At 27.5% G+C, this 17902-nt stretch overlaps 1 protein-coding gene across 1 annotated transcript; it reads right to left on the bottom strand.

Annotated features, from left to right (window-relative positions):
* Nucleotides 1–5161: 5161 nt before the first annotated feature.
* LOC137831054 (calmodulin-2) lies at nt 5162–7390 on the bottom strand. Its single transcript, XM_068638568.2, has 2 exons — nt 7209–7390; nt 5162–5907 (listed from the first exon to the last, which is right to left on the bottom strand). Exons 1-2 carry the CDS (start codon nt 7282–7284, stop codon nt 5534–5536), a joined length of 450 nt encoding a protein of 149 aa, XP_068494669.1. The 5' UTR covers nt 7285–7390; the 3' UTR covers nt 5162–5533.
* Between the last annotated feature and the right edge of the window lie 10512 nt (nt 7391–17902).

Below are 17902 nucleotides of genomic sequence, written 5' to 3'. Positions count from 1 at the left end.
TAATCAATAAAATAATTAATATTTTTTTAAAAATTAATTTTTATTTAGTGATTGTTTTGTAGTGATGGATAAAATTGGAGGTTTGTGGATGAATATTTGTGATCGAATAAAGTGTATTTACCGGTGGAAATAAAAGTTTAGAAGAGGTGAGATCAACTTCTAAAAGTTTATAAGCTAGACACTCACAAAGGTATTAACAAAGAGAGAGAAATGAGATAATTGAAATTTAATTTTGGCAGCACTTCATTAGTCAAATCCAGTTATTAGCACTTGTATTTATAGTGTTAATTGGAACAAAAGTTCAAAAAATAAACCTTAAAATTCTCCACTCATAGCATGACAAGTGACCAAATGTTCAGTTGGATATTCATGTTCTCCATGTTTTGCCAGCTCATGCTCTATGCTTCTCCAAAAGTATGACATTGACCCTCACTTCTAACCCTAGACGGTCTAGGGTTGCATTGGGCCTACGAATGCTCAATTGAAAACCATAACTACACTTTCTTTTCTTATTTATACTCTACTCTACTAGGTCCAATACATGTCCCATGAAAATTGACCCTAAATACAAGTCCAAAAAAAAATCTACACTACTTTGTATAATTATTTTTACAAGGTTAAGAAGAGGAAAAAGACTCTTAATAATGGATGCTACTATCAAAACTCAATCTTTTTCAATCTACTCAACCCAAAATTTTGGTGACTTGATGGTCCTCCATCTTACCCTCTATCCTCATATTTGAATGATACTCAGGGAACGCCACCTTTACTGTTGTTGTTTTTGTTTTTTTTTTTCGTCTGAATCAAATATTAATCTACAATAAACATCAAATAAAAATGGGATAAGTCTCTTTATTAAAATAAAACTAAGAAAATATTCTTTTAAAATAAGATGTATCAAAATAACACCCTGTTAAAATGTATGACTAAAACAAGAAGGGGAAATGAATTGTTTTCACAAAATTTTTGAAAACAACTAATTGTTTAATGCAACAGGATACACATAACAGTATATAAAGCAGTTTATCAAAGTAAGAGAAGAGAAATTCACACATACCAGATTACACAACACTAAGAATGTTGATTTTGAATCCCTCAAGAACACACAACACTCTTGAATAGCACCACAGTTTTCAGAAACTCTATTTGAAATTGTTTTACACACAATTACAAATTAAAAGAAAGAATAAAAATACACATGGGTTTTACAAAGCAGTAGAACAATAGAACAGAAAACACCAACACTCAGATTCCTACTTCACACACAAGCAATGATCCAAGACTCCAAGAATGATTAAAAACTCTTTGATTTTCTCTTGAAAACGTTTTTATCAAAACTCTCTTCTTCTTTTTGAAATGATCATAAACTAATCTTTATATAGACTTTAAAAAGTGATTAAAATTGTTTGATTATTAAATGAGTTCTATTAAAAGCATCTAAAAATATTTTGAAAATCATAATAGAATTATATTAAAAACACTTGATTGATTTTTCAAACAAACTGGTTGATTTCTTTTTCTATTATAAAACTGAACATAAAGAGTCAGGTCAATTATCGAAATAACTAATTATTTTTGCTCTACAAAAAAAACAAGAAAAAACAAATCATTTTTAAATCCTTTTAAAATCTCTAAGTTTAATTCAATCGGTTGTCGTGATAAATCAACTGGTTGAAAAACTTGTTGTAGTCACCAAACTTTGAACAAAAACTTTTTTAAGTGATTTAAAACACGAAACAACTAACTAAAATTAACACAAATTTGAAAACCAAAACTTTCGAAAGAGATTTAGAATCATACAAACTTGGATCATAACTAAGTGTAAATTAACAATTCAAAATATACCTAACTACATACACAATCTTCAAACTTGTTTGGAAATCATCAAAGTAACCTTGTTCAACAATCTCCCCCTAAATCCGTAGTTATTTGTGTTGTAGATTTTGAATTTAAAGAAATCCTGCAAAACAAAAAATATTCCAATACCTTTTTATTTACCCAAAAATGAAATTGTAGGAACCCCATCAACATCTTCAAAGTATTTTAATGATGAGGATGACGACAACATAGACATCTCCCAAAAAAAAAAAAAACCCAACATCATTTACCCTATCCTTACATCCCTTCCTAACACTTCCAAATATATACCACACTTTCCCATGAACAAAATATTGAGTTCGGTCATTCATTTGACCTTGAGTTTATGGAACATTCACTTGAAACATTATTTAAGGGAATGTGGTTCCACAACAAGGAACAATTGGTGGATGTGCTCAACAGGTTCCAAATACTAACCACTTTACATACTCAACCATGCATTCCAACACCACTAGATTAAGAGTCTAGTATGTTGACAAGCATTGCAACTTGAAGTTCCAGGCAATCTTGTGTACCAGAGAAAATTTTGGAAGATCCAAGTTAGAAAGATTCCATAAGGAGATCCAAAAGTTAAAAGGATTCCACATTTGTGCTACGTCTTTGATTTCACAGGACCACAATAGGTTGGATTAATGCATAGTTTCACATTTTTGTGAAATTATGGACGCGGACCCATCTACCCCAATTGTCATTATTATTCCTCCTATCAAGTTCTCAGTTAGAGACATTGTGACATACAAAAAGGCTAAGCTAGGAAAGCAACATGTCATATAAAATGTCTTTGGCAAATGGGAAGAATTATTCAACAAATTGTTCAACCTATTATGAGCCATGTCACAAATTTTTCTTGGTTTCCACTACCGATTGGCCACACAAGAAGCATCTCATGACAAGCTTCAAAAAAACTCTTTTGAACCTTTAAGCCATGCATTAATGGGTTCAATTTTGCAAACCACTAATCCAAGTGGATGACACATTCCTGTATGGAGGCACTTTGACAATTGTACAAGACAAGAGGAACAAGATACTTCTCACTACATTTGCTATTGTTGAAGGTGAAACTACAAATGCTTTGTTTTTTTTCTTAAAAAAACCTAAGGAGGTACGTGACATGTCAAGACGACATGTGCTTAATATCATATCACCACAACTCTATTAATGCAGCATACGTAAGACCCCGAGAATGTATGAACAAAGGGTAATTATATGCATGTGTATTTCATTCGACACAATGCATAAAAAACAACAATTTTTTTATGTCATGTTGTCTATTTTATCTTAACTTCTTTATTTTAATATGTACCATAGAAAATAACTAAACTTAGGACTAACTACTACTACAACAACATAAGGAAAACCGATCTAGAAGAAACAACCTAGATTGATGACATTCCTAAGTAGAGATGGACATTTGCATATGACGAAGGTAGAAGATAGGTCACCTAACCCAACTTAGTAAAATTCATAAATTCAATCCTTAAGAAAACAAGGAATTTGTCAATCCCCTCCATGGTCATGGGTACATAGACAAGGTATAACAAATTCTTGACTGAAAGGTATAACAAACTCTTGACTGAAAGAGAAAGAAAAATCATTATGTTAACTGTGTATATTCAGAAGTTACATCAAATGTGTTGGAAGATGCTCATTAAAATTCAAACTCTCACAAGTTGCTTTTAATAATTTAATAAAAGAGAGTTTTTTGTGGAGGAGGGTCAACCCAAAAATAGTTTGACAAGCTGAAAAATTGTCATTAGACTTGATGAACGTGGTGTGATTATGTAAAGTTCCAAAAAACTTCATCTCCCATATTCTCATGTGTTCGTCGTATGCATACATGCACACCATGATTCTACATTAGTTATGTATACAGGTTGGATGTAAGTATACGACAATTTGTTTAAGAAACTTTAACACAAAAACTATTGACCAACCCACAAAATTCCGCCCGTAGTTTTGCCCCAATCAGCAAACAAGAAGAAAATTCAATGATCATCTAAATTATCACGAATTAAGATTAAGATGGATATCCACAAAGAGAATCAATCCAACGATACTTTAACGACGATTCTATTGTAACACTTCAAGGCACACAAAAAAAAAATCATTATCCCTACCATCCTAACCTTAGGAGATCAACTTCCCATAATTAATTATCATATACTTTTCTAATATGTCACACATGTCATTAAATAAACTCTTACTCATTATAATTTTACGTAATTATTTTACTTGTTTAATATATTTATGTAGACTAATATATTACATACACTTACCTTTTAAAATTAATATATTTTTAACTCAATCAATTTAGTTATATCACATACATTCCATTGCTTCTAATTATTTATAAATATTAGTTATTTATATTTCTTTAAAATATATTTATTTCTAAATATTTATTTATCTAATTTACTTTTCTAAATATTTATTATAAAAGCACAAACAGGGCTATTTCAGTGAAAATTTCCCCGCTTGGATTTATGGTTTGAAACATTAAGAAATTCTAAATTTTAAACCAAAAAACACAGCTAAAGAAATATGTACTTAAAAGGACTTGATAACTTGTAGTGAGGGTTCAAATCAAACTCTTACAAGAAACAACGGTAATTGCGAAGAAAAGGACCAGAGACGTCATAGAATTTTCTAGTATGTGTGTATCCGTTTACTTATGGTCACTAGTCATGACCCAAACCCCAGAAGACAAAAAACAGTCAAAATCATAAACTATATAATGAACTTTATTTGCAATTTGGATAGAACTGATAAAACCAATGGTTAAAATTTTGATGGAAACAATGTCCCTTTTGCTCTGGTTAACTGGTTAATTGGCTAACGAGAACGTGCTCTAAGCAAGCCATGGCTCGTTGAATTTTATTTTGTAAACGTTAGGACCCCTCAAAAAGTGATGATAACAAGGTTCACGGAATAATTTGCTTCATTCAACGCATAATTTATCATCATTATGTAGATTTTGAAATTTGAAATTTGCATGTGATATGAACATGAAGTATAGTATGACTAAACTTTTCGGTTCTCCAGTTCATATGAGAAATCGAAACATCTGAAAAATATTTGATATTTACAAGAAAAGGAAAACACCCTAGTCTTGGTTACTACATAAAAATCATGGTTTTTGAGCATTGACAGAACTGAAAGGAAGGCAGTGCCATATTTTGCGATTTAAACTGAAAGGAAGGCAGTGCCATATTTTGCGATTTAAACTGAAAGCAGATTGCATTGAATTGAAAAGATGATAGAAAAAATAAGATGGCAGAAGAAATAAATATTAACAGCATTAGCCACCCACATGTAAGAAACACAAATCGCATCCAATTGTTCTAGGTTTCATAATAATAGCCAAAAAAGATGAAAATGGAGTAACAAAGCATGGCGAGACACAGCTAACGGAAGCTACTAAAACAAGGGATAGAGCAGACAAGTAGGATACTAAGGAACAAGGGACAAAGCAAACAAGTAGGATACTAAGGAGCAGTAGTAGCAATTAAAGCAAACAAGAAAAAAAGACACTCAACTAACAAAAGCTAATAACCCCAAATCAAGATGGACCTAATGGAAATAGATTTCCCAACAAAACTTATCTGCCCTGTCCCTCTTGTATGCTTTTCAAATTTTAGTTATGCTTCATTACTCCTCACTTGGCCATCATCACTTTGACAAACTCCTCATAGTTGATCTGCCCATCGCCATCAACATCAGCCTCGCGAATCATCTCATCAACCTCCTCGTCGGTCAGCTTCTCGCCCAGATTTGTCATAACATGGCGGAGCTCAGCAGCAGAGATAAAACCATTCTGATCCTTGTCGAACACACGGAAAGCTTCCTTAAGCTCCTCCTCCGAATCAGTGTCTTTCATCTTGCGAGCCATCAGGTTCAGGAACTCTGGGAAATCGATAGTTCCGTTGCCATCAGCATCAACCTCATTTATCATGTCCTGCAGCTCTGCCTCAGTTGGATTTTGCCCAAGTGACCGCATTACAGTCCCAAGTTCCTTGGTAGTAATGCAACCTACAGCATATTACAAAATAGTTAAACACAAATATGATTCATCCAACCCCACAAGAGAAATCCAGGTCAAAGTTTTGAAAACATGAAGGAATTAAAAACACGAATCCAGTTTATACTGGAAGTCAAGTTTCAGAAGCAAAAGATAACTTGAAGCAGGTACAACAACGGAAAGTGAAGACATTATAAAGTATCATTGCGTCAAAGGAACACACACACATGCTATATATTTGGTAACAATTTTCCACAGTAACGCTTAATTAACAATTCGGACGAGATATTGTGAGTATCCATGGTAGTAGGGGTTTGCCTATCAGCTGACACACTCACAGCAGAAACATCCACAGAATGAAATAAAGGGTAAATAATCTAGACAGAATGAAATACATACTCAAAACCCAAAAATCTAGCCAAACAAGAATGTCTAGCTAAACCAATGATCCAAGTTCATCACATAAATATGCACATCATCATCAACTATCATTGCTTACTTCAGTTTCAAAAACAAACACCCGTAATCTTAGTATTTACAAGGGACAAACTTACACATTTCTCACTACATATCACATAAAACTCTTTTGGAAAAAACAGATCCTTAATATCAAATGCACAAAGCAAGAAAAATGTTTTCCAAAAACGATAAGCATAGTCATACACAAGCCTAAAATGCTAAATCCCGTATTCTAATCAGACACAAACAAGACTTGTCATCAACAACCCAATAGGATGACACCAACAGATCAACCAACCAAAACAATCCAACAAGCTAACATTCTATTTTCGGACACCATAAAAACATAAATCGCCAAATTTAACACAACAAACTTCCACCCTTTCAAATTCAACTTTACAAATCACAACCCACAACACCAAATTCCACATCTTCGAAAACCATTCCTATTTCCCACACGTGCATCAAACAACAAAAAACAAACTCCAGTGTTTCCAAAAACGCTAAAAGTCCATTTCCAATCCCACGATCCAAATCCACCCACACCCGGAATCATAATTCCACACAAAATAACACTTCATCAACAACCACAAAACCACGAAAATCGTAGAAATTTCCACATCAACATCCGAAAGGTGAAACAAAACCGGAACCCTAGATCACCAAGTAAAAGTTTCATACAAATTCAACCACCCCACACCCCAACCTACCTAAAATATCAAACTTTGCACACAAACAAGCACAAAGCGTGCACCATGAACAAACGAATTGCGGAAACCAGATCTGGGAGGGAAAAAAAGTGAAATAGAGAGAGAAAATAAAAAAAGACAGAGAGGGATCTGAGGAGAGAGACCATCGCCATCCTTGTCGAAGAGGCTGAAGGCCTCCTTGAACTCGGCGATCTGTTCGTCGGTGAGCTGGTCGGCCATTGGAGCAGAGAGAAGGCGTTTGGGAAGCGAGAAGGTGAGGGAAAACGAAAGAGAAGGAAAATGAATGTGGAAAACAAAAACTGGACAAATGGGCTATATATATAAAGTAAAATAAATAAAAACTATATTTAATATATTCATTTAATATATATTCCTTACACCTTCCTCCTCAAACTATGGTCCCAAACTCCCAATGCCTTTGATGTTAAATTCTGTCTCTTTTGAAACTCATGGTCTTCAAATTTTAAATTAAAAATTTAGTTTACTTGTATTCTTATTATTTAGTTATGATAAATTTCTCTTTTATTTTCCCTACATTTTATTAATTTATTAAATATCTTACTAATTTCTTACATGTAATTTCTTAGCTTGTTAGACATTTAAAGAATGAGTAAAAACCACAAAATTGAAAATCTAATAATGAAATCTAAACAAAAATTTCATGGTAAATTTTGTGAATAATAATAATTGCTTCGTAAAATATGTAATTAAAATTAATGAATTTATTGATTTTTACAGTTTTGGTCCTTAAATTTTAAAAAATCATAAAATTGATCTAAATTATCAATTTTACATACATTATGTATTTTTATGTTTGTCTGATTGAACCTTAGCCCTAACATATTCATTAAGTTATTATCAAGAAATAATTTAATGAATTGAAATATAAAATAAGTAAATATATGCAAAATTGATAATTTGATCACAAATATGAAGTTTCTAAATTCTAAAATCATGAAAGAAAATAGAAGGATCGAAATTTCAAAATTAAGAAAAAAAAAGGGGGGCCATATTATAATTTAACTAAGGTTTTATTAACAATTAAAATATAAGAAAATATTCCTGTTTATAAAAATATTTTTAAGTATTAAATAAAATATTTTACGAAAAAAATAATGTATGCAATAACAATGTATAATAAATTTATTTGTTTTTATAATAATTATCTTATGATTTTATTGATTAATTTAAGGATGGCAAAGCAGGGCGGGCCGTGCGGGCGGGCTGACCTTTTCAACCCGCTAACCCGCATTAGTCCGCAACCCGCGCGGGCCAGTAGCGGGGCGGGGCGGGCGAGGCGGGCTGGCCCGCTAACCCGCAAGAAAAAAAATTGGCACTTAGTAGCAGGGCAACGTACAAAAAAATCTACCACAAAAAAAACCCGTAAAAACTCAAAACAAACCCAATACAAACTCACTGCAACATAACAAGGGGCAAAAAGAACAACAACTCTTATCCACCAACCCAATATCCCACAAAAACCAACAACCATCGAAATAGAGATACCTATCACCCTAAACTGGGTCATGCCAATTAAATCGATTTCAAACAGATAAAGGAGCCAGACACAGTCAGAAAAGGAGAAGCAATTTTAGAAGTTACCCATGACCAAGCATTCAATTGAGCCAAAAGTTATCTTATTTTTATTGTATTATTTTTATGAAAAATGAATTAATTAATTGTCATTGTTTTAATATATGCAGATGATGGGGAAGATTATAATTATCAAAAAATGGATGAAAGTTCTGGCATCCAATGTTATTGAAATGGAAGAATGTCAATAATATTTATGTTTAATGTTTTTGAATTAATGTTTATGTTTAATGTTTTGGAATTAGGTATTTTTAATGTTTTGATATTTATCTTAATGCTTAATGTTTTGATATTTGACTATATTTGAAAAAAAAATATATCTGACTATCTTTGATATTTGATATTTATCTTAATGCTTAATGTTTTGATATTTGACTATATTTGAAAAGGAAGAAAAAAAAATTAGGTTGAATAATAACAAATATATAGGATTAATTTGACAATTTTTTAATAACAAAATGTAAAAAAAATAAATATTTAATTATAAAAAAGAAAAAAATGCGGGTTGGCCCGCAAATCCGCGGGCCAACTCTTTTGCGGGACGGGTTGGAAATTTTAGCCTGCAATAACTTTGCGGGGCAGACCAACCCATCCCGCATCTTTGCGGGGCAGACCAACCCATCCCGCATCTTTGCGGACCAAGCGCGAGGCGGGCCAATGCGGGGCATCCTAGATTAATTGTGTAAACCTTTTCGGTACTACTTAGTCATTAAACTTATTGTTTATTAGTAATGGACATTACGGTACGGATTTATAAGTTCTAATTTTCGTGCAATACGAAAAAGGTAAATTTTATGTTTCACATTTGTTAATTAATATGTTCAATAATAAGATGATTTAACAAGTTAAAATATGCCTTAAATTAATTAATTAATTAAAATGTTTATTTACTCGAATATATAAAAAGTTAAATTACGTGCCACGGACTAATAAAATGGGTGAATTTTTTAGATAAATTAATATAATAAAATTAGAGTGAAAAACATCAATATTCTGAAAACAATTTAAATTATATAACCTCAAATTCAGCCTAAAGTCTAAGTAGCCGAGGGAAGAGCAGACAAAAATAAATTTAGTACGGGCAGACGTCTAAAAAAAATAAATTTAACAAATAGTCCTTATTAATACTACAAATAACGTAAAATGGGTAGTAACTTTTTCTCATTAAATAATTTTTATTTTTGTTTTATCTTTTAAAAGGAAAAAAATGGTTAAATAGTAAAAGAAATTGAACTCCTTTTATATCTCACTATCGGAAACACATGTCACATACATTTTTTAAATATTATCATAATAATATACAATTTATAATAATTATATTTTTTCAATTAATATATAATTAATTTATAAAAATAATTGATTTTGAATATGATTGATTACATCTAAAATGGTATTGAAAGGAGTTAACTTATCATTATTTAATATTTGTACATTGTCAACATCTTAGATAGGTATTTGTATTGATAGCTCATATTGTATAATTCTTAATACTAAAGTATTTTCAAATGCATCCAATATTAATGTTAGTAAACAAATTTTTTATTTGTTTTATCATACTGAAAAAGAAGGTCATTTAAATCTCTCAATAACATATTATAAAAGTGCTTGTTGAAGTATATTCTTTTGTCATAAAGATATAAAACTAATTCCATAAGCTTCGAACATAAGTTTTATCACAACAAATTAATATAGTCACAAACAATCTTCTTAAAGTATAAGACATTTGTAAACTTGATGTTTCGACTAAGCATTCATGAATACTATTATCACTTTCTAAAATCTTCATTTCTCAACTACTTTTTAAATAATATGTTTCATTTGGTGATAATAGTATTCATGAATACTTAGTCGGAACATCAAGTTTATAAATGTCTTATGCTTTAAGGAGATTGTTTGTGACCATATTAATTTTTTGTGATCAAACTTATGTTTGAAGCTTTTGGAATGAGTTTTATATCTTTAGGCAAAAGATTATACTTCAACGAGCACTTTTATGGACATCAACACCCATAATATGCTATTGAGAGATTTGAATGACCTTCTTTTTCAGTATGATAAAACAATAGGTATTCCCTACTGGTTGGTTCTTTTATATGGGAAAACAAAATACGTAAGAAATTCATCTCCTCCTAAACGAGATATCGTATAAATTCGACCAATAACTTTCTTCCTTAACCCTTTTGAGTACCATTCCTTTTGTCTGTTATGCCAATAATAATACTTTGGAATTTCTTTATACAAATAACTTCTAGATTGTGGATCTCTACAATTTAGGGCAAAGAATTATGTGAGCATGGTTTTGAAGCTATTGTCATCATTTAATACATCATTGATGTTTGATGCTTATAGAAGCGCACCTGATGGTGATTTGGTAAATGAATTTGTAATCTTTCAACACATGGATTCATTCAATAAATTGTAAATCTGAATATTTTCCATAAAGTCCTTGGAGCACAAATCCATCTAGCATCAATATATTGTTGGATTTCATCTATAATTGATCCTCAATGAACCTCCATCACTACTTGATATGGATCTTTGCACACATACTTGTACAAATATTTAGTACTTTTGATATTGTAATTGTGTTGGAAGTTACCTAAAGCATGTAGTTATAATATTCTCGGCATGAAATATTTTTTGCCATTATGATTTTTTGTGTTGTGGTCCCAACCATATGTTCTAAAAGGAAATAATAGTGGATATTGTAAAGGGTCATAATATTCCACGGTTTCCTAAATGTTTATTAAGTTTCAATCACGACTTACAACTTTAATGTTTCATTCACATTCCAGTAACAATAATTGTTGTTACTTGAGATGTAGTCGGTAGATTGTATTATGGTTTATTAGTAGGACACTCTTTAATGAGCAAGTTGTATAAGTACATTCATAAAAGGATTGCACTTATGTATTATTTGTTGCAACTTATCAATAATGGTTTGATGAAGTTGAAGACTTTCTAACATCCTATTTTGTAATTTATGTGTAGTGTCACAAATGTACAATTGCAAAAACGTGGCCTAACCCCTCATTTAAAAAAAAAATCCTCCTATCTTGTGATATATTGTACCTTAAGCACGAAAAATATATATAACATGACCAATTGCAACTATATTTTCATTCATCTAAACACCGAGTGAAGTGAATGATTGTAACTTCTGATATGTTGTCTAAAATGTTTACTTTCAGATGAACAACCATAAACTATTTGAAGAAACCCATCCAGAGTAGTAATGTGTGGAAGTAGCACTTTTCCACCCGAGCAACAAATGTCACGTGATTCGTGGTAAAAAAATCGTGCATGACAATGAGCACATGTAGTTGGAGTGTGCAACTCAAATTTCTCCATCACAATAGTATTTGAATTTTTTTTTAGCATTGTTATGTGTCCACTAAAATCTATGTTGCATTTCTACATTTTTTATATTTTGGAAAAAATGTATTGTGTAATTTATAGAAGTAAAATAAAGAAGTAAAAGTACTTTTCCATAAGTTAAATATTGTGATAAAAGTATACTAATCTTGTTCAAAGTCAATGACATATGTATTATTTGGTCCTCCTTCATTGTCATTTGATCCATGAAATCTTTGGGTCATAAAATTATAACCTGTTATATTAAATAAATAAAAATATATTAAAATTAAATTATTTTTAAAAATTGACATCATCTTATGTATTATAAGATTAATTAAATATATATATAATATTAAATTAAATTAAAAGAAAATTATACCCTAAAATGTTAAATAAATAAAAAAAATTTAGAACTATATATTTGTATGTAATCTTTAATATAACACTATACTACTCTATTTTTTGTTACACATTTTTACAACTACTTTATATATTATAAATTAAATATTAAATATAACTAAAAAAATATAGTTACATATTTGGATATGTTTTATTTAATATCTCTCTATATTTTCATCCTTTTAAATATTTGGGTAATAAATTATAATGACAATATAATCTTGAAATAAATAACATGTTATGTTAAATAAATAAATAATATTATATGAAAAATATTTTAAAATAAATAACATGACATGTCATGTTAAATAAATAATATTATAGGAGAAAGGTTTTGTTTCTATGAATAATAAATAATAATGTTGTTATATGAATAGTGTTCATTTTCCTTTCTTTATAATTTTTTTAAATAGTTATTTTTACCTTTTGTTCAATGATATTCTCTATATTCTATTTGTATTATTTAATCTCTATATTTCTCTTTGTTGGTCTCATGTTGATTTTTTTATGAGTGATATTTTCTATTTTATTATGGTGTCTAATAAAATGAAAAACAAATTATAATAAAATTTAATATAAATTATGCAAAATAGTTATTTTTTAAACTATTAGAAAAATACTTAACATTTTTCAAAAACACAAAATAACATATCTAAGCTCGGGCGTGGAACAACATATTATGAGTGATCCAATAACGACCGCAGGTGGCCTAATAAGACCATACTATATTAAAAAATAGACTTTAAACCTAACTCAACCTCATGAAACCGACTTATAAGGTGAGATTTACACTCATTTATATACTATAAAATATTTTAATCTCTAACCGATGTGAGATCTCCAACGTGTCCTACCAAATAATCCAATTTCTAATTTACGTCTTCTAAACAAATTAATCGAAGAGTAATTATTTTACAATAACGGATGAGAATAATTTCCTCATCATTTGTGATTTGTTTTTATAATAAATTAAAAAAATAGGTTATGAAGAGCATGTAAGTAACTTGTTGCTTCTACTCCTACAACCTTAAATATTAAGAGTACATCTCAAAAATTAAGTGAGAGTTCAAAAATTAGTGAAAAGTTAAAAAAACTAGTTGAGGAAAACTATTAAGTTAATGTAAAATTATACGTGAAATTATTTATTAAAATATTTTATATATAATGATAAAAATAGACATGATAATACAATGTTTTATAAGAAGTTTTTATCTTACTTTATCTGGTTTAGAATTATAACAAATAAAGAAATGAAAGAGAGCACCAATCTGCAAAATGTAAGACAAAAAAATTCCAAAACTATTTCGATCAAATACAAATACAAACACAAATATAAATTACTTATATATATATATATTACTAATATTCATTTAAATATAAAGTAATAAATTTCAAACTGTTATTGTTTTAAAAATGAAACTAATATAAATCATTTATATATATATATATATTACTGTTATTCATTTAAAAATATAAAATAATAAACTTAAACTATTATTGTTTTTAAAATTGATCTAATATATACACTACTTTTATATATGTTTATATATATATTACTGTTATTCATTTAAAAATATAAAATAATAAATTTAAAAACTGTTATTTAAAAAAAAAAATTAAACTAATATATAAATTACTTATATATATTACTGTTATTGTTTTAAAAATATAAAAATAATCAATTTTAAAACTTTTATTTTTTAAAAATTAAACTAGTATATACATTGCTTATATATATATATATTACTGTTATTCATATAAAGATATAAAATAATAAATTTCAAAAATATAAAATTTTGAAACAATAATAGTTTTGAAATTTATTATTTTATATTATTTTTAAGGGAATATATATTACTGTTATTCATTTAAAAATATAAACTATTAAATTTTAAAATGTAAAGCAATATATACTTAAATGACTCCTAAAGTGACTGTGGGGTATTTTATATTCTTCCACTCTTTGTCCTCATGTAGTTTGTTCTACTTGCAATTGGTAGCATATGTTGATATATGGTACATACAAAGTGCAATTTCATTCAGTCCAAAATGAAAATGAAGATTACTAGTCAATGTATACGGGTTTGAATTTTATTTATGATCCTCATATATTTCGTAAATATTCAAAAAAAAAAGACCAATGTAACCCTAACTATTATATTAATATTTATTATTTAATTAAAAAATGAGAGTAATTTTTTTATTTGTAATAAGATTTTCTTATAAAAAATATTATTTATAAGAACCCTCGTAGATATAAATGTATGTCAACATTTTACATTTTTATAATATATTAAAAAGTTAGTACAATAATAGTACATCAGAATATAAAATTAGTTATATATTATAAGGATATTAAGACTTATTTCTTCATGATTCAACGCATTAGAGAAGATCTCTTGAAATCTTCTTGAACAAACACTTGTTGGACACGTGGTTCAACTTCTACTTGTATATATCAAGGAAAAACGCGGAAAGAAGTGAGATCTTTATAAGTCTTAAAAATATAAATCTTAATAAACTTAACATATAATACAAAAAATGAGGACCTATGACTTGACCTATAACCATAAGACTTAATCTCACTTGATCACTGAATCCATATTTTACTTTTGAAGATCCACTATGAACATCAAAAGTTTTTTCCCAAGTAGTTGAGTATTTCTCATTGGTACAATCATAAATATTTTTCTCGAGAATTTTGGTCATCTGCTAATAAAAAGAGATATTACTCACTACCTAACATTGACAATGTTGAGAATGTATTGGATAATATGAAGTTTGGTATGTGAATATCCTGGTCTAGGACGCTATTTCGAGCTATCTAAATATTCACCCACTTGAAAATACTTCCTTAGACTCCATCATGATTCTAGTCTTTCATCTTCCAGACTATGATTTCCCAAATATAGACACAATACGGCCTAGTCTTAACTCATTATAACAAAGCTTTGACTTTTTCTCAACATACATACTCTTGACATTTCAAGAACTGCATGACATAATATTTATGATAATAGTATAACATTCAAACATATACAACCACTAAAATAATAGTATAACATTCAAGTAACTTTCTTTTATTCAATCTTATAAAAAAATATTTACTTTTACTTTATATGTATTTTAAAAAAATGTTATTTAAAATATTACAAAGTAAATTAAAATAAGAATTAAAACAAAAACTTTAAATAATAAATTTGATAAATAGGATGCATAAATTCAACCTGTGCCTAGGTGGAGATAAAATAAATAAATACGACAATGCGTAATTAAAAGTAAAGTAAATAAATAGGAGTAGTGTGTAACTAAAAATAAATAAAAATGAAGATAAATAAAAATAAATAAATAAGACCAATGTGTAAGAGATAAATAATAAATAAAAAAATTGTAATTGAAAATAAATAAAATAAATAAATAAGACGAGTGTGTAACTATATAAATAAAACAAATATGACTAGTGGATAACTAGATATAAATAAAATAAATAAATAAAAATTTAGGATCGTAGATAAATAAAATAAATAAATTAGTCAAACGGTAACTAGATATAAAAAAATAAATAAATATAATCCATACATAACTATAGATAACTATAGATAAATAAAATATAAAATAAATAAATAGAATCACTGCCTAGCTAAATATAAATAAAATTAAATAAGACCAATGCATAACAAAATATAAAAACAAATTAATGCGTAATTGGAAATGAATAAAATAAATAAATAATACTAATGCATAAGGAAATAAATAAAATAAATAGTAGTGTTGAACTGGAGATCAAATAAATAGAAGTGTATAAGTATAGATAAATAAAATAAATAAATATATAAAAGAAAGAAAATAAAATAATATAAATAAAATACACATAAATTTATTAAAATTAATATTAAAAGAGTTTAACATCATTCCACCTTATTGCGATATATGCCCTTAGAAAGGTAGAGAATCTTTCTTTTTCTCTAAGTCTCTCTCTTACTTATTTCTCTTTCTCTCTCCTTCTCTTTCTCATTCCTTTCTCTCTCTCCTTTCTTTTTCTTCTTTCTCTCTTGTCCCCTTCCTTTTCTTTCTCTCTCCTCCCTTTCTTAATTTTTTTTAAAGTTTGTTTGTTTTAATTAAATATATATTTTCATAATTAATTAATTATATTTTTATAAAAACATATATCATATTTTTAAATAGTTAATATTTTTCTCTATTTTCTTTATAAATTTAATCACAAAAACTAAAACATAATATTTTTTAATTTTTATTTTATAAAAATTAAATAATTAATATAATTATTCAAAATTATGGAGGTTATAATCAATGACTACTTGACTTAACTAAGTCAAAATATATAAAAAAAATCTTATCATTGCAATAAAAGTGACAATCGAAAAAATTGTTCATATAAATAATAATAAATAATTTCTAACATTTTTATTTTTTCTTTCATTTCAGTATTAATTTTATTTCATTGATAACATATAATTTAGTGACATTAGTTTTTTTTTTTTTAAATTGTATTTAATTGATATAAGTAATTTTACTGTAAAAATATCAGATTTATCCATGGATTATTATTCACGTATTTGTATTTGTAGATAAATTTAAGATTACTTATGAATTATTATCAATGAAATAGGTAAATTTAATATCCCACAAATCAATACTCACGGATCTAAATTCAATATTACATACAGATTTTTACCGATTAACTACCAATAATAATAATAATAAAATTAAATATTATTATTACTTTTAATGTCATCAATAACATTATTAATATTTTCAATACTATTTTTAATATTATTATTGATATTAATAAAATTATTATTAATATTATTCATAATAATACTTTTAATATTATTTACGGAAAGTATTATCAACAAATCCACATCTTAAGGTATTAATCACGGATCCACACCTTAAATATTCGTAAATATTATTTACGGGTCTCCGTAATTAATATAAAAAATAGTAATAATATTATTATTTTTATTAATAAAATTTTCGATAATTTAATAATAATAATAATAAATTATTTTAATATTATTAGTATTTTTATTAATATTGTAATTAATATTAATCATAATTTAATTAATATTACTAATATTATTACAATTATTTATATTTTTATTAATGCTATTTTTTAATATTAGTATTGGTATTGTTAATATAATGAATATTATTATTAATTTTAATATTACATACGAATATATATATATATATATATATATATATGTGTGTATATTAATAATATTATTCTCACTTATAATTTTTTTTAAAAATTTACTATTATTAATATTAATAAATAGTAATATTATTACTAACATTAATATTTTTATTAAGACTATTATTAATATTAACATATTTATTTATATTATTATTATTATGATAAATAGGACTTTAGTTACTTTATTTTTTTAACTGAAGTTATACATAATAACAAGCACAACTTGATTTGTTTTTCAAAGTGAACCAATCAATATACCTTCAAAAC

Source organism: Phaseolus vulgaris, chromosome 6 (genome assembly GCF_051622355.1).
Source record: "Phaseolus vulgaris cultivar YP4 chromosome 6, ASM5162235v1, whole genome shotgun sequence".
In the NCBI taxonomy this organism is placed as follows: Eukaryota; Viridiplantae; Streptophyta; class Magnoliopsida; order Fabales; family Fabaceae; genus Phaseolus; species Phaseolus vulgaris.
The sequence above is the reverse complement of the archived record's forward strand: the minus strand, read 5'-3'. Positions and strand labels throughout refer to the sequence as shown.

Coding starts and splice junctions, on each gene's coding strand:
- LOC137831054 (XM_068638568.2), bottom strand. CDS start 7,284: ATGGCCGACCAGCTCACCGACGAACAGATCGCCGAGTTCAAGGAGGCC. Junction 5,908..7,208: donor CTTCGACAAGGATGGCGATG/GTCTCTCTCCTC, acceptor AATATGCTGTAG/GTTGCATTACTACCAAGGAA.